General features: G+C 40.7%; 1 protein-coding gene across 4 annotated transcripts in view; it reads left to right on the top strand.

Moving 5' to 3' along the window:
• mcf2l2 (MCF.2 cell line derived transforming sequence-like 2) overlaps positions 1-23141 on the top strand; it is a 407668-nt gene extending 384527 nt beyond the window's left edge. For all 4 annotated transcript variants that reach the window (XM_072255231.1, XM_072255233.1, XM_072255232.1 and 1 more), the window contains 6 exons: positions 3654-3728; positions 9497-9577; positions 12108-12226; positions 12490-12602; positions 19153-19256; positions 21280-23141. In XM_072255231.1, the coding sequence (XP_072111332.1) occupies positions 3654-3728; positions 9497-9577; positions 12108-12226; positions 12490-12602; positions 19153-19256; positions 21280-21380 (593 nt within the window). In that variant the 3' untranslated portion in view covers positions 21381-23141. The remainder of the gene's footprint in view (positions 1-3653; positions 3729-9496; positions 9578-12107; positions 12227-12489; positions 12603-19152; positions 19257-21279) is intronic.
• Positions 23142-23426: the final 285 nt, after the last annotated feature.

The following is a 23426-nucleotide window of genomic DNA, read 5'->3' as shown; positions in this document are numbered from 1 at the left end:
GTTAAACACAGGTAGCATAGATGAAGAATTGAAAATTAGGTTTAAGTCATTAAATGCTCAGGGTTATTTACTCATGGATACACATTCTATATATTCAAACCATAGATAAATTCATGGCTATTTCCTGTGAGCCTTCTCCAATGGAATGACTACAAGAATCCTGAACAGATACACATTGCCTAAGTAACATTAATACCATATGGCTATAATCAATAAACCACTTTTTGGGTTTTTTCCTTTTCTCTTTTTCATTTAAAGGATGTACATGCCGTGAAGGCCAAGTCAATGGGTATATTTAAAGCAGAGATTGGTAGATTCCTAATTAGACAAAGCATGAAGGGATATGGAGAAAAGGTAAGAGATTGGGGCTGAGAGGGAAATAGATCAGCCATGATGAAAAGGTGGAACAAACTCGATGGGCCAAATGGCCTAATTCTGTTCCTATATCTTATGGTCTTATGTTACTGGCAATGGTGGCATTTATTGGCCAAGTTTATTTGCCTCTAACCCAGCAACTACGTGTTAACCAACCAGGTGAGCCTGGAGTCACATGTAGTTGGACAAGAACTTACTAAGGGAATGCACATTTCCTTTCCTAAAGGGGATTATGAACCAAATTATTTTCATCGCCAGCCTTTCTATTTCTTAGTGAGATCCTTGATTTATTCCATTACACAGTTAAATTTGTTCCTCTGGATCAACACTCCAGAATTATGACTGTAAATTTAGTAACCTCGCCATTAGATAATCACCTCTCCTTGCTCATCAAAGGCATCACAGATCCGAGAGGGATTTCACCCGCTTTCTACGTTCACACTCAACTTTGAATTTAAATATTCAATTCCAATTGTTATTCTATCTTAGATCAGCTAAACCAGATGCTCTTTTATTTGGGTTTTAAATTTATCCAAATTTCAATTTAGATTTTCACACATAAAGTTGTTAATAAAACTGGTGTAAACTGTGCTAGAGTCTTGTTATGTCAGGGTCTTTATCTGCAGCATGTGCTTTAAGCAGAGGTTGGACAAATGTGAGTTGTTTTCTCTGGAGCAGTGGAGATTAGAGGATTATAAATTTATGAGAGCATAGATAGTGTAGAGAGACAATATCTTTTCCAGGTGTTGAAATGTTTAATACTGGAGGGCATGCATTTAAGGTGGGGGGCGGGTAATTTCAAAGGAGATGTGAGGGGCATTTTTTCACACAAAGAATGGTGAGTGCCTGCAATGCACAGCCTGGGGTGGTGCTAGGGACAGAAACATCTGAGACTTTTAAGAGATGTTTAGATGGACACATGAATGTGAGGGAAAATAGAAGGATACGGGCATTGTGTAGGCGGAAGTGAGCTAGTTTAGTGAGCCGTTTGATTTCTAATTGAATGGGTTCAGTACAACATTGTGGGCAGAAGGGTCTGCTGTGCTGTAATGTTCTATGACAATATGCATTGTATTTCGAACATTAACGTTGGCAGTAATTTGTGGAACTAAATACAGACATTCACAACACTGTTGTATGAGCTGTACACTTAGTAACTGCTCAGAATCCAGTGTTAAAACGCACAAGTAAAGATTGAAGCCAACTTCTATCATCCAGATTTGCACACCTCAGGTCAACTGGCATCATGAATCTACTCCTGTTCTACTCATACAAGATTTGATGCAATATTAATGCCCTATTTTTATCTCTAAGGCTTGACTTACCATAAAGCTTAACCCAAGCTTTGCCTCAATGTTAGCTGGCTGTTGTGGTCAAATACACTCCTGGAAATCCATACTATTTATCATCTGAATCTGATATTTGAAACTAAATAGCCTGTAGCTAGTGACCAGCCAAAACGTAAACATTTAAGTCTCAATGCCTGGTTATCCAAATAGGTGCCCTTAATTATTGTTTGCAAGTTAATTTGTAGCAAGGGTAGGCCAACTGGTCCCACGGGTTTACTCAAACATGTAATAACCCTGATTGTTATGACAGGACCACATTCATGTTTACCTACAAAAACCTTTCATTTCCTTGTGTATCAGGAATCAAACAACTTCAAAGGTTCTCATGTCAGCACCCAATGAGGAAGAGATTTCCATAGCTTTATGACCCTCAGTATTGAAGCAGAAGAGATGAAAAATATAAAAAAGATAAAACAAAGTTTAAAAAAAAAGTTCTCTTAATTCTGCCATTCCTTTTAGTCTGTATGTGAGAGTTGGGTGAAGTTCTGAAAGTACCCTTGGTAATTGAAATATCCATGCCAAAAAATTGTGATGAGTTCACAAATGTCTGTACCTAACCCATTCCTAAGCTAAAGACACCCACTTAAAACAGGAATTAAGTGCTTTGAGTATACAAACCAGAGTGTGCCTCCTCATCTACTATAAGATTCTGATACTAAATACTGTGTGTTTTCTGATATTTCTGATTTTTATCGGATCATCAATTGTCAAGTATAGTCGGTCTGTGTTTTTAATATTGAGAAGCCAGGGTGAATAGGAACACAATTTTTCATTACAATATTGGCATTGGTGGTTTGCCCTTGTTTCCCTGATATTGTCAGTGTACCAGCATCACAATTCATCTGTATTGTGGTTGGTGTCTAAGGTTTAGTTTCCAGTGAGCTTGAGTTGTGGATATGTGACTTTTTTGATAACTACTTCTACCTTGTTACCAATTTCTTAACTCTTGGTGGAGCATTAGAAACGATGACCGGGATTTGCCATTTATTTGATTTGCTGAGTTATTCTTCAAACAATTAAAAGTAACAAAGAATTGGAGATAGGAATGTACAGTATGTGTGAACAATTACATTGGTTCACAGGTTCATTTTATAATCTATGTACGCAGAATATAACTCTGAGCTTTGACTTCTCCAGATAACCATGAAATACATCTTTGATTACCAAAGATTTTTACAGATGAGATAACATATGGTCTCCAGATCTCCCGTGAACTTTTCCTACTAGGTGCCCATATTAAGCTACAACAGCTGAACAGTATATGAATTCAAAAGACATTTTTTGCTGCGGCAGATTATGTTATGCCTGCTTTTACGGCTAGGTAACTGAGGTGAGAAGAAGCAATTTGCCACTGCTGTTAATCTTGACTGAAAATTAAGACCATAAGATAACGGAGCAGAATTAGGCCATTTGGCCCATCGGGTCTGCTCCACCATTCAATCATGGTTGATCCTTTTTTCCCCTCCTCAACCCCATTCCCCAGCCTTCTCCCTGTAACCATTGATGTCATGTCCAATCAAGAACCTATCAAGCTCGGCCTTAAGTACACCCAACAACCTGGCCTGCACAGCTGCCTGTGGTAACAAATTCCACAAATACATCACTCTCTGGCTAAAGAAATTTCTCCGCCTCTCTGTTTTAAATGGACACCCCACTATCCTGAGGCTGTGCTCCCTTGTCCTAGACTCCGCCGCCACGGGAAACATCCTTTCCACATCTAGACCTTTTAATATTTGAAACATCTTCATGAAGAAATAAATTTCAAACATAATGCACAGACATTCGAACAGATATCTCTCTTAGTTCTATGTCAAACAGCTTAAATACATATTGCTGATTTATTTGTTTGAAGGAATAGATAATAATGGAATACATTCTGGAGTGATTATTTTAGGCTGTTTTTAACATGTTTTCATGCCTCTGCAACAGGATCACTTTCTGGCCCAGATGTTAAAGCTAAAAGATATGAAATAAAGAGTGATCCAACCCCACTGGGATTTGAAGGTACAGGGCTGCATTTGATGTGGGAAATTGCATGCTGCATATTGAGCTTATGTTCTTATTTTGGTCAGAGTCCTCCATTTAATTTGTGTCGTGATCATGGAAGAGTTAACTTTTGCATGCTGTGCTGTGTTTTGGGTGTTCATGCCATTTTTCTTATGACTGTCTCTCTCAGTTGTTCTTGACTTGGGTGGTTTAATCAGCCAAATTTGCTCTATGTGAGTCTCATTTATATAAGTAATTCCAGCTTATACTATCAGCAGAAAAAAAAATACTTTGAGAGGCACGGTGAAATACTTTGGCTACATTGTTCAAATTCCAAAAAAGTTTATAGTCTCTCACTTGCAGTTTAGACATGCGATTAATCATTTATTTGGATGAATAAATCATCTTCAGAAGATCTTACAGGACAACATTTATTGTATATCCATTTTACTGAGAATCATAATTACATACAAGAGTCTGTGGGCATTTTTGGTACATGCTGAGAAAAACATAAACTCGACAGAAATGCATACTCTGTTGGAAAATGAAGAAGTTGCTCTCAACTTGACTCTGCTCGGTTTGAATTCCACAGTATGCCCTTACAGTTAAAAAAGGACTAAACATGATAACAAAGGTTACCAGAGACCTGGTGAATTAATTTTTGCAAAAATAAGTTTAGAAACGTTATTACCTTTGGAGATTTTTTAAAAGAGTCAAACAGCAGCAACAAATATTTTCAAAGTTGCTGGTGAACGCAGCAGGCCAGGCAGCATCTCTAGGAAGAGGTACAGTCAACGTTTCAGGCCGAGACCCTTCGTCAGGACTAACTGAAGGAAGAGTTAGTAAGAGATTTGAAAGTGGGAGGGGGAGGGGGAGATCCAAAATGATAGGAGAAGACAGGAGGGGTAGGGATGGAGCCAAGAGCTGGACAGGTGATTGGCAAAGGGGATATGAGAGGATCATGGGACAGGAGGCCCAGGGAGAAAGACAAGTGGGGGGGGGACCCAGAGGATGGGCAAGGGGTATAGTCAGAGGGACAGAGGGAGAAAAGGGAGAGTGAGAGAAAGAATGTGTGTATAAAAATAAATAAGAGATGGGGTACGAGGGGGAGGTGGGGAATCACCGACCACACCATCACCGACTTTATCCGCTCAGGGGATCTCCCATCCACTGCTACCAACCTTATAGTCCCCACACCTCGCACTTCCTGTTCCTACCTCCTACCCAAGATACACAAACCTGCCTGTCCTGGCAGACCTATTGTCTCAGCTTGCTCCTGCCCCACCGAACTCGTTTCTGCATACCTCGACACGGTTTTATCCCCCGTTGTTCAATCCCTTCCTACCTATGTTCGTGACACTTCTCACGCTCTTAAACTTTTCGATGATTTTAAGTTCCCTGGCCCCCACCGCATTATTTTCACCATGGATGTCCAGTCCCTATATACCTCCATCCCTCACCAGGAAGGTCTCAAAGCTCTCCGCTTCTTTTTGGATTCCAGACCTAATCAGTTCCCCTCTACCACCACTCTGCTCCGTCTAGCGGAATTAGTCCTTACTCTTAATAATTTCTCCTTTGGCTCCTCTCACTTCCTCCAAACTAAAGGTGTAGCTATGGGCACCCGTATGGGTCCTAGCTATGCCTGCCTTTTTGTTGGCTTTGTGGAACAATCTATATTCCGTGCCTATTCTGGTATCTGTCCCCCACTTTTCCTTCACTACATCAACGACTGCATTGGCGCTGCTTCCTGCATGCATGCTGAGCTCGCTGACTTTATTAACTTTGCCTCCAACTTTCACCCTGCCCTCAAGTTTACCTGGTCCATTTCCGACACCTCCCTCCCCTTTCTAGATCTTTCTGTCTCTGTCTCTGGAGACAGCTTATCCACTGATGTCTATTATCAGCCTACTGACTCTCACAGCTATCTGGACTATTCCTCTTCTCACCCTGTCTCTTGCAAAAACACCATCCCCTTCTCACAATTCCTCTATCTCCGCCGCATCTGCTCTCAGGATGAGGCTTTTCATTCTAGGACGAGGGAGATGTCCTCCTGTTTTAAAGAAAGGGGCTTCCCTTCCTCCACTATCAACTCTGCTCTCAAACGCATCTCCCCCATTTCACGTACATCTGCTCTCACTCCATCCTCCCGCCACCCCACTAGGTATAGGGTTCCCCTGGTCCTCACCTACCACCCCACCAGCCTTCGGGTCCAACATATTATTCTCCGTAACTTCCGCCATCTCCAACGGGATCCCACCACTAAGCACATCTTTCCCTCCCCCCCCCTCTGCTTTCTGCAGGGATCGCTCCCTACGCAACTCCCTTGTCCATTCATCCCCCCCCCCATCCCTCCCCACTGATCTCCCTCCTGGCGCTTATCCTTGTAAGCGGAACATGCCCTTACACTTCCTCCCTTACCCCCATTCATGGCCCCAAACAGTCCTTCCAGGTGAGGCGACTCTTCACCTGTGAGTCGGCTGGGGTGATATACTGCGTCCGGTGCTCCCGATGTGGCCTTCTACATATTGGCAAGCCCCGACGCAGACTGGGAGACCGCTTTGCTGAACACCTGCGCTCTGTCCGCCAGAGAAAGCGGGATCTCCCAGTGGCCACACATTTTAATTCCACATCCCATTCCCATTCTGATATGTCTATCCACGGCCTCCTCTACTGTAAAGATGAAGCCACACTCAGGTTGGAGGAACAACACCTTATATTCCGTCTGGGTAGCCTCCAACCTGATGGGATGAACATCGACTTCTCTAACTTCCGCTTATGCCCCACCTCCCCCTCGTATCCCATCTGTTATTTATTTTTATACACACATTCTTTCTTTCACTCTCCTTTTTCTCCCTCTGTCCCTCTGACTATACCCCTTGCCCATCCTCTGGGTTCCCCACCCCCCACCCCTTGTCTTTCTTCCCGGACCTCCTGTCCCATGATCCTCTCGTATCCCTTTTGCCAATCACCTGCCCAGCTCTTGGCTCCATCCCTCCCCCTCCTGTCTTCTCCTATCATTTTGGATCTCCCCCTCCCCCTCCCACTTTCAAATCTCTTACTAATTCTTCCTTCAGTTAGTCCTGACGGAAGTTCTCAGCCTGAAACGTCGACTGCACCTCTTCCTAGAGATGCTGCCTGGCCTGCTGCGTTCACCAGCAACTTTGATGTGTGTTGCTTGAATTTCCAGCATCTGCAGAATTCCTGTTGTTTGCAACAAATATTTTGTTTTTTTTTCAAAGTTCAAAGTGAATTTATTCTCGAAGTATGTATATATCATCCTGAGATTCATTTTCTTATGGACATACTCAATAAATCTATAATAGAATAATGACTATAATAGAATCAGTGGAAGATAAATACATGACAATTTGGACATTTAACCATTGTGCAAAAGACAACAAATTTTGCAAATACAAAAAGAAAGAAATAAAAATAATAAATAAGTAAGCAATAAATATTGAGAACATGAGATGAAGCATTCTTGAAAGTGAGTTCATAGATTGTGGGAATATTTCAATGATGGGGCGAGTGAAGTTATTCACTTTGGTTCAAGAGGCTGATGGCTGAGAGGTAGTAACTGTCCCTGAACCTGGTGGTGTGAATCCAGAGGCTCCTGTACCTTCTTTCTGACGGCAGCAGTGAGAAAAGAACTTGTCATGGATGGTGGGGGTCCCTGTTGATGGAAGCTGCTTTCATGCGACATTTCGTGTAGATGTGCTCAATGGAGGTGAGGGCTTTACCTGTGATGGACTGGACTGTGTCCACTACTTTTTGTACGATTTTCAATTCAATAGCTTTGGTGTTTCCCTACCAGGCTGTGATGCAGCCAGTCAATATACTCTCCAAAACTCATCTATATGCGTTTGTCAACGATTTAGATGCCATGCTGAACCTTTGCAAACTCCTAAGGAAGTAGAGGTGTTGCCCTGCTTTCTTCATAATTACACTTACGTGCTGGGCCCAGGGCAGATCCTCCAAATATAACACCAACGAATTTAAAGTTGCTGACCCTCCCCACCTCCGATCCTCCAGTGAGGACAGGCTCATGGACCTCTGGTTTCCTCCTCCTGAAGTCAATAATCAGCTCCTTGGACTTGCTGGCATTGAGTAAGAGGTTATTGTTATGGCACCACCCAGCCAGGTGTTCAATTTTAGCCTGGGACGATTGTATAAAATTAATTCGCAATTTGTCAATAATATATCCACGAGCCAATTCTAGAAGCCATTGGTTAATCTGGTTATGCCAAAATGAAGAGGAATGTCAATAAAAAACAGAGAATATGCATTCTGATTGATTAGGAATTCATTCTTGACCAGCAGTAAGAGGGTGAAAATAAATTACTAAAGTAAATGAGAATTGAAGTTAGAAATATGCTCATAAAGCCCTGATTATGCAAATAAGAATGAGGAATAATCAAAAGGTAACATTTTTATAATGTCTAGAATCATATCCCTATATCCACATCTGTAAGTAACTGTCTACAAGAACAAGATGTGTAATTATAACTGCAGGACCAACATTAGTTATGTTGGCTTTGATGCTCACTAAAGTTTGCAGGGAGCTATCAATTTTGTTTTGCTCTTGGAGGTTTTTTTATTCAGGTTCATTCTCTGGAAATGAGAAGTTAAAATAGGAAATGATGGAAGAACTGAGCGTCTATAGGGAGGAAAGCACCGTTAGTGAACAGCAGGACCTTTGGAATGGTAGAAATTTACACGGTTGAGATTGTAGGGCTATAGTGTGCCCAGCTGCACAATTAACTACTATTCAAAATGTTTTCATCAAACTTCATGGCAAGAGTGTCAAAGGATAATTTCAGGTAGATCAAAGAGGGAAATTAGTATGACAAAACCCATTCACACATCCTCTGGGCTATTTTTGATGGTTCATTTGTCCCAGTGCCACCCCTTACAGTGGCCCAAATATCTTACGTGGATTCATTCTTAAGGTCATGAAAACATGGTCTATGCAATCACGAGGAATTCTGCAGATGCTGGAAATTCAAGCAACACACATCAAAGTTGCTGGTGAACGCAGCAGGCCAGGCAGCATCTCTAGGAAGAGGTACAGTCGACGTTTCGGGCCAAGACCGAAACGTCGACTGTACCTCTACCAAAAACATGGTCTATTCCTTCTTTTGCATTGTGCCGTCCAATGCATCTCTGCAGATACTAAACAGCTAACAGTTTTATTTTTCCAACAACTGTGATTTTATCAGCTCCTTTGGAACCAATTTCTTCATTCATGTAAACTACAGCTACCAAAAGCGTTCAATTCCACTCCTCATATCCTATTAGTTGACACATAGAACAGATGAAAATATAAACAAATAAACCAGTTTCAACTCCTTCCTGACAACTGTGAACTGCTTTAAGCTTCCTGTTTAAAAAGATTAGAAAATTAAAAAAACTTCTGGGACAATATAATTGATAAGGTCTTTAGAATTGTTGTAGTGTATCCAGCAATTAGCAGCCAACTTCGACGAGTAAAATCTGAATCTAGTCTCTGAAATTTTAGCAGTATTTTAAAATGTGTAAAAATGAACAACCATTAATATAAATATCAATTGGATAAAATGTCAATTCATTTTAAATTAGCACATGCATCCATTTACAATCTAAATGCTTTGTTTCAGTATGAAGGTGGCATAAACTCCTAGGTACTTCACCGTTCAAGTTATGCAACAGATTTGTCTCTCTGTGCCAGTTTACCTATTACTCTGATGCTGTTATAGTAACTTACGATGAACATTAACTTTATAGTAATGCATCTGCTCCTCTTGCAGATCCACTGTCTGACCCTTTCATGACTGCAGCAAAGCGTCACAGCACAACCAGCTATGTAACAAGATCAGTTTCACAGACAGGTAAAGCAGATCCAGGGACATGACGGTCTGAGCAGCTAGTTTATTTTAAATGCTGCACATAAGACCCTATGGAAGTGTGTTTCAGAAGCTCATTATTTTCTTCTTTTCCTTTTTATTTTAAAATTTGGATGTCAACTCTTGCAAACGTACTAACAATGTAGTAATTAACATTATTACTGAAAATGTTACCGCAGTAACCAGTGCAATTAAATTTGCTAATATAGAAAAATGGTCACTTCCTCCTTTCTCCACCACTGCTGTTCTGCCTCTTCCTCAAAATGGTATTCACAAGCCTTTCACAGTTTGCTCCTCCCAGTCAGTGGTTTTGATGCCTTGTGGATGGTTTTGAGGATGTCTTTGTACTATTTATTTTGGTCACTTTTGAATTAGAGAAAGCTAGAAGAGAAGCTAGTGAGGCAGATTTGTTCTCAGGCATTCAGATGCTGATGCTCGAGAGAAGTGCTTCAGTACCGGTCGATGCAACTTCATGGAATACACACATATTGATCCGCTGATGTAATATAAATTACATAGTTCAATATATATTGAATTAACAATACTATTGGTACCTGTACTGTAATATGTACATGGCTTTAGGCACGGGTCATAACCAATTTCTGAGAATATTTAAAGTGAGCTGTGTTATTGCAATGACTCATGGTGACTATTTGCAGGATATGTCAAGATTGATGCTTTGGAGGGCATTGTAAAGAATCTGCCGCACATTAATGCTTAAATGCTCCATGCAGCAAAGCGTTAAAGGCTTCACTTAGAACATATTGCCTTGTATAAGTATGTTTGGCTAGGAGAACACACATCATAATATAATGGTCTCTGTTTTATTATTTTGTACATTATTATTGCACATTGGTAAATTATTATTGTGCATATTATTATTCTGTACTTTATCCTTAGTTAAGTCTGCACACTGCTAAGTGTGTTTTTGAATGTTGCTGCAGTAATGAAAGAAATTCTCACTCAGGATCAATAAAGTATTTATTATTATTATTATCATTGTCATCAAATGAAGAAAATTGATGTGGCTTAGTCAGAGTCCTGACCGTAACCCAATCGAACATATCTGCCAAGAGCTCACCACCACTCCCCAACTAACTTGGCACAGTCTGAGCAATTTTGCAGGGAGGATTGGGCAAATCTTGCTCCATCACATTGTGCAAAGCTAAGAGAGACTTATCCAAAAAGACTACTGGCTGTAATAGCTGTGAGAGGTGGTTCAGCTAAGTAAAGGAGCGGATGAATACCTTTGAACTGCTGACATTCAGTTTTTGAATTTTTAATTGTTCATGCTTTATAATTCTCCCTGTTTCGGGGCTCCACTATGAAAAAAGAAGCATGTGATCCACAAATAAAAGTTCTCAGTTAAATTGATCAGGATCCCTGGTTGTAATACTCATTTATGAGAACCAAGGGTTGGAGGTTGAATACTTTTACAAGGCTCTATTGTATTTGGTTTTAACATTTTTAAATCAATTTACAATGCCTGAGGGATGGAGAAATGGCATCATTTGGATAGGTACAAACTGTTCTATTAACTCTGTTGATTATTTTACATTCCATCTCAAGCGTCTTTTTTTTTGTTTTTGCTTCCTTTCTCCCACACTCAATTTGCAGAACTCCTTTGACGGAGCATTGTATGCCAAGGAAATTGACCACATATTTGGACTCAGTGTGAACATTTTAAACTCAGCTTCAAAAAAAATTAATAAGTTGGCCCTTGCCATATTGTTGATTGCTATAAACAGTACATCCTCAATTCAAATTAAGGTTTTACAGTTCCTCAGTCGTATTGGACTATCAACAATCCAGCAAAATGCAGTTATATTGCCTCTTTCATATTGTGATATAACAAGGGAATGTCACAGGTGAAATGTCTCCAAAACTTGTAACCAAGGAGATGTTAAGGTAGGAGACCGAATGCTTTGGCAAACATTAAAGCTTTATGGGTGTGGCAGCAGAGAGTTAAATTACTAAATTAGTATCAAAAGACCTGGACTATTTATCTTGAGACAAGTTTAAAATCCCCATCATAGCAACTAGGGATTTTAATTCAAACAATTAAATCCATCTGAAATAAAATCCTGGTGTAATTAATGATAATGAAAACTACCAGTCTGTCATTAGTTGGGGTTGGAAATATGGGATCCCCAGCGGCCTAGTTTAGATGTGATTCCCAAACAACAGTCAAGGAGGTAACTCCTAATTGTCCTCTTAAATGGTCCAGTATTCCATGCTCAGCTGATTAGGGATAGGGAATAATTGTTGGCCCAACTATTGGTACAAACATCCTATAAATGAATAAATAGCACAAAACTTAAGGAGCATCTAAAAGGAGGAGAGAGAGGCTCAGGAAACTGTGTGAGCCAAAGGAAATGCAGGACCTGCATGGGCCACAAATGGGAAGTTCTCGGAAATATGTTTTTTATATTATAAAGATGTTTATAAAGTGCAAGTCATTATTGGCTGTATCGACGAACAGGAATTTAGATTTTAATCTTGCTTGTAACTTCAGGCTGGCCATGTAAAACAATCCCATCATTGGACACCTCAGAGGATTTTGAAACGATTCCTTCAAGTATGGATGAGCTTTCCAACTCGTCAGATATGGATGAAGAAATATCAAGTAGAACTGTAAGAATCTTTTTACCTCAATTGAGGGCAAGGTTGAATAGTCTACTTATTGTGACATTTATCGGAAAAAAATGTCATTTTTTAATGACTTCATTTGAAATGTTCTTGAATGGCTAGCATTATTTTCTATTATTACGCTGAATTGTTTGTGTAACCATTTATAAAACTGCATTCTATTTTCTTGATGTTACACATTAGTTTTGAAGTTTTTAAATCTGACAGTTTGGGTTCTATTTGCCTGTTTATATATTTTTTTGTTTCAGACTCCAAGTCTATTCCGGGTAGAGGGCATTTGTGAATCTAACTCCACTGAGGAACTTGCAGTACAAAATGGCGAAGTGGTTGAGATGCTGAAAGAGGGAGAAGAGGGAAAGTGGTGAGTTCAACCAGAGCTAGAGGAAGGAATGGATGACGAGCAGTGACTGAAGATTCTGTTAAACCTGAGGATATGTTATACATACTGGGCCTATATCTTCTTGAGTTTAAAAGGGTTGGCCTCATCGAAACATACAAAATCTAATAGGTTTCGGCAGGGTGGGTATACTTTTGATACATACCCCAGCGGGGCTGTTTAGACCCAAAGATTACAGTCTCAGTAAAATGAGCTGGCAAGTCAGGACAAAAACGGGAATGGATATCTTCCCACAAAGGGTCTTTGAAATCACTTATGCAAGGGAAACCATGGAGGGTTTTGAAGCTGAATATGTTTAAGGTGGAGACTGGTATGTTTTTCGATATAAAGGAAAACGAGAAAAATAGAATTTGTGCAGAAGCTTGGTGTTAAGGTAAAAGATCAGCTATGATCTTATAGAATGGTAGAATAATTTTCCTGTTTTTATTTCCTAAGGTTTTATGGTCCTCTGAATCAAGCTTTCATTTAGCACTCTGTGGTTCTTTTCTGTGCATTCATTCAAACACAGATTTCACTAGACAGTGCTATAATATACATAGCAGCATCAGTCATGGCAATTAAAAATTAAGTTTAATATACTTGCTGGCAATTTCCTGCACCTCCCTGAAATTATGTAGCATTCCAGATTGCTTTAAAGTTGCTACAATCATTCCAGTTCCCAAGAAATAGAAGATCATTGGACTTAATGATTATAGGCCAGTCACTCTGACTTCAGTAGTTATGAAAACCTTTGAATGTCTGATGTTGGCCTACCTTAGGTCTGTTACAGATCCTCTTCTTGACCAACTAGTTTGCTTATAAAGCAAATCACTCAGTTGAGAATGTAGTTAATTCGAGCGTTCTTGAACATTTGGACTCCCCCAACACCTATGTGAGGATCTTGTTTGTGGATTTTAACTCCACCTTCAACACAATTGTTCTGGAGTTGCTCCACAGCAAGCTAACCCAGCTGGCTGTACCCTACCGTATCTGTCAATGGATTACGAACTTCCTGACGGGAAGAAAGCAGTATGTAAAGCTGGAGTCCTACTTGTCCAAACTAATGTCTTTTCTCAGGGTTGTGTTCTTTCACTCCTCCTGTTCTCACTTTATACAAATGACTGTACCTCCACAGGCAAATCCATTAAAACCCTGAAGATTGTGGATGACACAACTGTAGTTGGTCTCATCTCTAATAATGATGTGACCTGCTATCAGACAGAGGTAGAGTGTCTTGCAGCCTGGTGTGCTCATAACAACTTGGAGCTTAATGCTATCAAGACAGTGAAAGTGAGGATTGACTTCAAACAACAACCCTTACCTGCTCCCCTTTGGAAATCAATGGCCAGGCTGTGTCTGTGGTTGAGTCAGGGGGACTACAATTACCAATACTTTTAAGTGGGAAAAACACATTATGCTCATCACTAGGAAATCCAGCAGAGATTGTTCTTCCTATGCCAGCTTGGGAAATTTAACACCTCAGGGCCTATCCTGGTGAGTTTTTACTCGGCCATCATTGAAGGTGGTGTAGCCACCTCTATCATCACTTGGTTTCCCACCACCTCCTCCCTCTCCAAGTCCAGGTTACAGTGAGTGGTTCATTCAGTGGAGAAGATAGTTGGCTGATAGCTACTGACACTAAAAGACCGGTTCATCGCCAGCTGAAAAAAATACTGCTCACTCCATCCCCCTAGAGGTTCACCAAATTGCCATCGGGGAGACGCTACAAGTCCATCACCACCAGGACTACTCAAAATCTCCAGGGCTACTTTCCTGTAGCTATCCAGTTCTCAACAAAAATAACTCTGGTGTGATACCCTAACTGTCCCTGTACAACATCCATTAAACGTTTTTTCCTGCTCTCCTTGTTCTGTTGATAATTATTGAGTTTGTTCATATGTTCACATTTATTTAAGTTTGATTATTGACATTTGTGCATGTGACCATTCTGCTGAATGCTCATGGCTGTTTGCACTATTGTCTTGTAAATAGTTGGTTGCTCTTGTGCTGTCTGCTATGGTATTGTCCTGTGTTTTATGCTTGGCACCAAACCACCATCAATTCTGGTATGTTTCACATACTGGCAATAAAGTGATTCTGATTCTGAAGGGGCAGACAGCTAGAGAGCAAAAGGGATGAAGAATGGAACGGAAGGGACTACAACTTTTAGATCTTAATGGAGGAGGTGGAGAGGAGGAAGAAAATCCTGAGGCCACCTAAATTTACACTGAAGAGCAATTAACTGAAGGTGATCACTTAACTATCCTTATGAAGTAACTTACCCAGAACATCAGACCATAAGGCCGAAAGACACAGGAGCAGAATTAGGCCATTTGGCCCATCAAGTCTGCTCTGCCATTTGATCATGGCTGATTCCTCAGATTCACCATCCTCTGGTTAATGAAACCCCTACTCATCCCCACTCTAAAAGGATGTCCCTCTATTCTGTGCCCTCTGATCCTAGACTTCTACTGTAGGAAACATCCTCTCCACATTCACTCTATCTAGGCCTTTCAACATTTGATAGATTTCAATGAGACCCGCCCCCCCCCATTCTTCTAAATTCCAGCAAGTACAGACCCAGAACCATCAAACACTCCTCATATGATAAGCCTTTCATGCCCAGAATCATTTTTGTGAACTGCCTTTGAACCCTCTCCAATGTCAGCATATCTTTTCTAAAGTAAGGGGCCCAAAACCCCTCACAATACAAGTTAAGCCTCACCAATGCCTTATACAGCCTCAGCATTACGTCCTCGCTTTTATATTCTAGTTCTCTCAAAATGAATGCTAACATTGTGTTTGCTTTCCTCACCACTGACTCAACCAACAATTTAACTTTTAGAAACTCCTGCATGAGAACTCCCAAGTCCCTTTGCATCTCAGATTTTTGAATTTTCTCCCCATGTAGAAAATAGTCTACACTTTTATTCCTTCTACCAAAGTGGATGGCTGTGGACTTCCCGACACTTTATTCCACCTGCCACTACTTTTCCCATTCTCTTAATCTATCTGTCCTTCTGCAGACTCCCTGCTTCCTCAACAGTACTTGTCCCTCCACCTATCTTCGTATCATCTGCAGACTTGGCCACAGACCCACAATTCCACCATCCAAATCATTAACATAACACATGAAAAGAAGCAGTTACAACACTAGTCCCTGCTGAACACCACTAGTCACAGGCAGTCAATCAGAGAAAGCTCCTTTATTCCCACTCTTTGCCTCCTGCCATTTACCCAATACTCCATCCATGCTAGTATCTTTCCTTTAATAACACAAGCTCTTATCTTGCTAAGCAGCATCACTTGCAGCACCTTGTTAAAGGCCTTCTGAAAATCAAGTACACAATATCCACCAATTCTTTGTCTATCCTGTTTGTTACTTCCTCAAAGGATTTCAACAAATTTGTCAGGTAAGATTTTCCCTTGAGGAAACAATGCTAATTTGGCCTATTTTATCATGTGCCCTAAAACCTCATCCTTAACAATCAACTCCAACATCTTCCCAACCACTGAGGGTCTGGATAACTGGTGCGTTCCACCAGCATTTTGTGTGTGTTGCTTAACTGGCCTATAATTTCTTTTCTTCTGCCTGTCTCCCTTCTTGAAGAGTGGAGTGGCATTTGCAATTTTTCAGTCCTCTAGAAGCGTGCCTGAATTTAGTAATTATTGAAAGATCATTACTAATGCCTCCAAGATCACTTCAGCTACATCTTTCAGAACCCTGGCGTGTAGTCCATTTGCTCCAGGTCACTTATCAACTTTCAGACCTTTCAGCTTCCCAAGTACCTTCTCCCTAGTAATAGCAACTATATTTTCTGCCCCCTGACACTCTCAAACTTCCAGCATACTGCTAGCGTCTTCCATAGTGAAGACTGATGCAAAATACTTATTCAATTCATTCACCATTTCCTTGTTCCCTCATTACTGCCTCTCCAGCATCATTTTCCAGCAGTTGAATATCTACACCAGTCTCTCTGTTACTCATTATATATCTGAAAGAAAATTTGTGGGTATCCTCTTGCTGTTATTGGCCAGCTTACTTTCATATTTCATTTTTTCCCTTCCTCATGGCTTTGTTAATTGGCTTCTGTTGGTTTTAAACGGTTCCCAATCCTCTAACTTCCCACTAATTTTTGCTGTTTTATATGCCCTTCCTTTTGGATTTATGCTGACTTTCACTTCCCTTGTCAGCCACAGTTGCATCATTCTGCCTTTAGAATACTACTACTTCTTTGGAGTGTACCTATCCTGTGCCTTCCAAATTGTTCCAAGAAACTCCAGCCTTTGCTTTTCTGCCATCATCCCTCCTCGTGCCCCCTTCCAATCAACTTTGAACCAGCTCATCTCTCACGCCTCTGTAATTCCCTTTACGTACTACATTGTAGGACTGATACATCTGACTTTAGCTTCTCCTTCTTAAATTGCTGGGTGAATTTTATCATATTATGATCACTGCTTCTTTGGGGTTCCTTTACCTTAAGCTCCCTAAGCAAATCCCATTCAGTACACAACACCCAACTGATCCCCCAGTGGGCTCATATGCACACAGCTCTAAGAAGCCAACTTGTAGGCATTCTATAAATTCTCTCTCTTGGGATGCAAAATCAGCACCAACCTGATTTTCCTGATATACCTGCATATTGAAATCCCCATGACTATCGTAACATTGCCCTTTTGACATGATTTTCTATCTCTCGTTGTAATTTGTGGCCCACACCCTGGCTGCTATTAAGAGGCCTGTATATAACTCCCATCAGGGTCTTTTTACTCTGGCTGTTCATGAGCTCTACCCTGAATGATTCTCCATCTTCTGATCCTATGTCACCTCTTTGTAAGGATTTGATTTAATTTCTTACCAACAGCACCATGGCACCCTTCTGCCTACCTGCCTGTTCTTTCAATACAATGTGTATCCTTGGATGTTAAGCCCCCAAGTATAATCTTCTTTCAGCCCACAACATCATGCCTATCAAACTCTAACTGCACAACAAGATCATCTATCTTATTCTGTATACTGCATGCTTTCGAATGTAACATCTTCAGTGCTGTATTTATCACTCCTTCAAGCAACAGTACCAGACTCAGTGCCGGAGACCCAGTCACTGTGTTTCTCCCCAGTAGATCTTCCCCCAACAGTATCCAAAGCAGTATACTTATTATTGTGGGGAACGGCCACAGGGATACTCTGCATTGGCTGCTCATTTCCTTTCCCTCTCATAGCAGTCACCCAGGTACCTGCCTCCTTCAATTTCGGGGTGACTACCTCCCTGTAGCTCCTATCTGTTACCTCCTCAGTTTCCCAAATGAACTGTAGCTCCAGTTCCTTAACGTGTTCTCCATGGAGCTACAACTTGGGGTACCTGGTGCAGATGTGGTTATCAGGAGGCTGGAGATCTCCCAGAATTCCCACATGTCACACAAAACACAACACAGTGAGCCACTCTCACTGCCCTAACTGTGTACTGCCAGACAAAGAATGAAGAAGGAACTTACCAGATACTTACCTCATCCAAGTCTATTCTCACCAAAGTATCTCTGGTCCGCTCACACAGAGGCCGCTCTGCTTGTCCTGCCTTATTTATATTTGACCTTGCTAATGCATTGCTATTTAATGGGCCATCAGAAAATGCCAAAAGCCCATGAGTGCTCCTTTTTAAATCTCACTCACAGGCCTGTGAGTTTGGGGCAATGCTATGGGAAATTCCATGACTCACCAGATAAATCAAGGGTTTAACACCGGAACTACAAATTACTTATGCTGCAATGACCCTAATTATATCTCCTCCTCCACAAAGGCCTGGCCATCTGAAACCAAAAAGAATTGAACCATTCACCCTTTGCATTATTATCACTAAGCATCTCTTTCAATCAATGTCCTGAGCCATTCATACTGTGCCTACAAACACAGGCCAGAGGCTGGGTATCTTGTACTGGGTGAATTTCCCCAGGTACTCTAAATCCATTTTCAAGGCACAATCAGGAATTCGATGGAATACTCTCCACATACCAGGATGAGTGCATTACCAAAGCATTTCAGGAAGTTCGGTGTCATATTCAGGTAATGCAGCATGCTTGACCAGCACCCCACCCATCACCCTAAACATTCCTACAGAATACACTGTTGTTACAGTGCCCAGGCTGCACTGACAGCATCTTCAAACTCTCTACCTCACCACCAAAATGGACAAGGGTAGAGGAGGCAAAAGAACACCACTAACTCTTCCAAATGCTCTCCCTGGAGTGAGATAAATGACAAATGCGCCTCATGGCTGAGGCTCTTAGCGAAGTCTCATTCAGATGCATTTTCTGGAGCTCAGAAGAGAACCACGAAAGTGAGTGCCTTCAAAAATGGGTGACAATGATAGGCCTGGTCAGTGACTGAAAATAAAATTCTACTGCAAAATAAGTAAACTAGCAGGTACAATCAAGTAACCAAAATTACTTCCTTTGTTTCAAACCTAGTACAGAATGTCAGGATCTGCATGTTCCCAAACAGGTTGCAGGAATTATCTCTGTGTTTTGTGTGTTTCAGTCAAGTAAGAAGTCTGGTAACTTATAAAGCAAGATGGATTCCTTCCAGCCTTTTACAACCAGTTGGCTCAGAACTAAACCCGGATCAGACTGATAATAATTCAGGTCAGAACCAGAGTTCTTATCTAATTTGTTAGGGGGATCATGCCTTCAGAATACAGTTAATAATGTTTAGGGAGCTAATTCACTTAATAATCAAACGTAATGGTAAAACAATTTAATAGATTAGTTTAACTTTATGGTGAGTAACTGTGTTCCATGGCGCTGACTTTGATATTGTCCACTGGATTATTTGTATCAGGTAAGGCTTGGGTATTTAAATTAGATAAAAATCTAGGTTGAAAACTTCCTTGAGATTATCTTCAAATTCAAATTTCAAATGGTTCAATTTAATGTCAGAGAATGTATATAGTATACAACCTGAAATTCTTACTCTTTGCAGACATCAACGAAAGATGAAACCCCATAGAATGAATACTAGAAACATCAGAACCACTCCCCCCATCACACCAGTCGCAGCAGAAGCAACAGCCCTCCCCTGACCCCTCCACCCCTTATGTTGCAACTTTCATCTGAAATTTTACCATAAACAACAGAAGAGGTGACAAACAAATTCCTGTATCTTCATTTTCTGCTTGACTGGTTTCACTGGAAAAGGTTTGGCAATTCTTTTGGAGTTATATCAATTGCCACGCCCCACCCAACAGTGGCAACTAACTGAAATACTGTATATTGCAAGGTTTTCCCCCAATTTATTGACTTCACTGCCAATGGGTTGGGGATAGACCAAAGGCCATGACTGATCCATAAAGTTTATTAAAAGCAAACAACTCGCTTAAGGGGGAGAGTTCATGTAATGAGCAGAAGGCCCAGGGACTACAACTACAACTCCCTAAAAAAACAGGATAAGGTTCTGCAAAAAAGTATAGAGATGATAACATATGAATTGTGTGCATGAAATCAGCCCAAGTTATTTACCACTATATAAGCATCAAATTTGATTAATGAAGGGCTTGCCCAACCATCTCCGTGTTGTCATTAGATGTGGGTTTTATTCTTGTTAATGCACCCTTGCTATGTGGATCAAAGGAAAGCTGGTGTATTCTTGTTTTCCTCTCCTGCAATGGTTCCTGTGCAGGACCAATAGCCAGGAGACCTATTTAATTGACGGTTGCCTAATTAATGAGCTATGCCATTCTCTGGCTGTGCCAAGACAGCATTGCAGGCAGAAGGAAGTGAACACATTAACATTGTTTACATGACCCTGGAAATTCACAGGATGGGCACACATCTAATTCTTTGCACTTTCCCTTCTTCCAGTAGCACAGTAAGTAAAAGTGCCATCCTAGTTACTTTCCCAATCAACCCAGTTAGTCCCAGGTTTCATCACAGGTCTGTCCTAGGTCAGATAGTTACTACTGGAACTCCTGTTGAGATGCTTTAGCTGCTGCTGCAGGTGGGGGAAAAATAATTACCGTTCTAAGGATCTCTTCTTGCAGATGTTAGGTGAGAATATCATTGGGTGTAACAACACTACGCGTTTATGAAAATGTACCTCATTATATGAGGTCCAAAGGGACTATAAGAAATGTGTACCACATTTCCTTGCTTTACTATCTCATTTCAGTTTAGAATAGAATAGAACTTCACTGTCATTGCTCAAGACAACAAGATTGCAATACTACTTCAGTCTGTGCGAAGGAGACATTTGCAATGCATGCCGTACGGTTTACTTTTTTTAAGTCCCATATTTACATGCAACATGACTTTGATAGTCCCAAACACTCTGGTTTCTGCCCTCCTCCTTTTCAGTCCTGATGAAGGGTCTCAACCTAAAACGTTGACTTTTTGTTTTCCTCCATAAATGCTGCCTGGCCTGCTGAATTCCTCCATAGCTTATAGTGTGCTGATTAAGAATAGAAAAACATGTTCTTTTTTCATAAGATCTCTTTAACTTTTGATCCCTTACAACTTTCTTGAACACCTCTACTGCATCCTCTCTTGACACATCCTACCTGTGTTTGGTCGGAAAAGCTGCGGCCCCACTGCTGCATTGTGCAGTACAGGCAATGTAAATGGCGACAAATGCGCTTTCGATGAAGCACTAAACGACATCTTCCTTTTTTAGATTTTTACAGTGACATGTGTACAGCAGCACTCGCTGATAGTGAAGACAAGGAGAGTGTGCATCTCGAAAGCTATTCTTCAGGGACCAGGACCGAAAGCTGATCTTGTTCTAATACTTTGTCCCTCAAACTTCAGGCTTCTGTCAGGCCTACAACAATCAAGGTTCTTGGAATACCTCAGTAGCTGGGCACATGAAGTGAGAAAGTACCGTGTTACTGCTGAAGATTTGCATAGCTGTGTGTAAAGAATTGAGTTGCTTTGTTTGTAATGGATTCATTTGTTCATGACAAGTGCTCCTCAGTGGTATAACAGGATGAGTGTTAGCAGGGGCCATGTTCTGAAGACATATGCAAATCTGTTTTATGCAGTTAATGTTTTGGCCTTCCACTAATCTATATTACTTGATGGAACAAACTAAATTAAATGCAGTTAATAAATCTGACTTGGAGGTTTTTGACATGTCATGATGAACCAAGCCAGTACTTCATGCTTTAACTTTTGTTACAGTGCTTCGACAAGCACACAGATAATCTGTTTGGTCTGAGCCCTGTGGTATTTCAGGTCACGTGATGTAAGCAAGTACAGAGATACCAAGAAAAGAGGCTAAACATCATTATAGGTGGGTACACTGATGATGTGAAGTGAAAAGAATTTTCTCAGGAAATAGTTTCTGCTCCTCAGAGGATGTGTGCTCGTCTGTACTTTGTTAGATGGCTGTGCTTTCGTGCAACTTCTGCTCAACTAATAGTGGCCTTTAGCTACATCCTTGAGACAACCGCTGTGGGGAGAAAGAACACCGAAAGAATTGCATGAAAAATGACAAAACAATACAGCCAGTAAAAGATGTTCAAACTGAAGATGATACTTCATTTAAAAGTACTGTATGGAAGCAGTAAGATGGTCCATGCTGCATGTTGTAATTGTATTTTATTGAATATTTTAACAAGATCCTTATACTTTAAGGCAAACTTACTTCAACAATTTTGAAAGGTATAATGAATCTTCTAAAGATTGATCAATGTGAAATGTTTTGTGTACCTTTATCAGAGACTGGTGTCAATTTATGTGAGGGGTGTTTCTGTTTACAGTATGATTTGCAGGATTGGAGGCTAATGCTTGATTATGACTAAACGTGAATAAAAAGAAGGGAGCATTGGTTTACTATAAAGTTCAGACAAAAATAAAATAACTAGATTATTTGATCTTGTTGAGATGAAGTATGGAGAAGAGATATGCTGAAATTTCACAGGAGCATAGTGATTAGCATGACGCTTTACAATACAGGCAAACTGGGCTCAATTCTCACCATGACCTGTAAGAAATCTGTACGTTCTTCCCGTGGCTGTGTGGGTTTCCTCCGGGTGCTCCAGTTTCCTCCCACATTCCAAAGCCTCACCAGTTGGTAGGTTCATTGGTCATTGTAAAATTGTCCTCTGATTAGGCGAGCATTAAATTGTGGGATTGCTGGGCAGTGTATATTGAAGCGCCAGAAGGGCCTACTCCTCACTGAATCTCAATAATAAAAATGTCAGAGCATAAGAGACTGCAGTTGGTGTTTATTGAGGATGTTGTGTCCAGAAAGGTAAGCAGTTATAATGTTTATTCTAAGGAAATGCCGGTTTGCAATGGAAACACTAAAGTTTTTAATCAGTAGATAGCATTTCCCTTTCAGTTTGCCGTTTGTAGTCACACTCTGCAGTTAACTCTCAATATTTCAGTGACCAATGTCAACACCATACATTGAAAAGCTTCTTTGAAGCAAACTTAACATGGGCGTTAAATCTATAAAACATGCCATAACCTATGAAAGATGATGAAGATCATAAACTTGGAACTCTGAAATAAAAAAAAACAAAGTGCTAGAAATACTCCGTAGTCTGAATGGCATGTGTAGAAAGAGAAATAAAGTTCATGTTTCAGGCTAATATCCTTTGATGAGAATAGGAAATGGGGGGGGGGAGTGTTAATTTTAGGTTAGAGAGAGTAGGAGGAAAGGAATATTCCAGAAAGGTGAATGAGTGCATCGGTGGAAGTAAACGAGCTGGACCTCAGCTCAAGGAACTCACATTATCCTGATGTGGGATGGAGGTACTGAGGGATTGTTCATCCATGGTGAAGATAAGACATTTATAGCTAAGAGATCGGAAA

Source organism: Mobula birostris, chromosome 4 (assembly GCF_030028105.1).
Source record: "Mobula birostris isolate sMobBir1 chromosome 4, sMobBir1.hap1, whole genome shotgun sequence".
Lineage (NCBI taxonomy): Eukaryota > Metazoa > Chordata > Chondrichthyes > Myliobatiformes > Myliobatidae > Mobula > Mobula birostris.
This window is presented reverse-complemented; position numbering and strand designations above follow the sequence as displayed.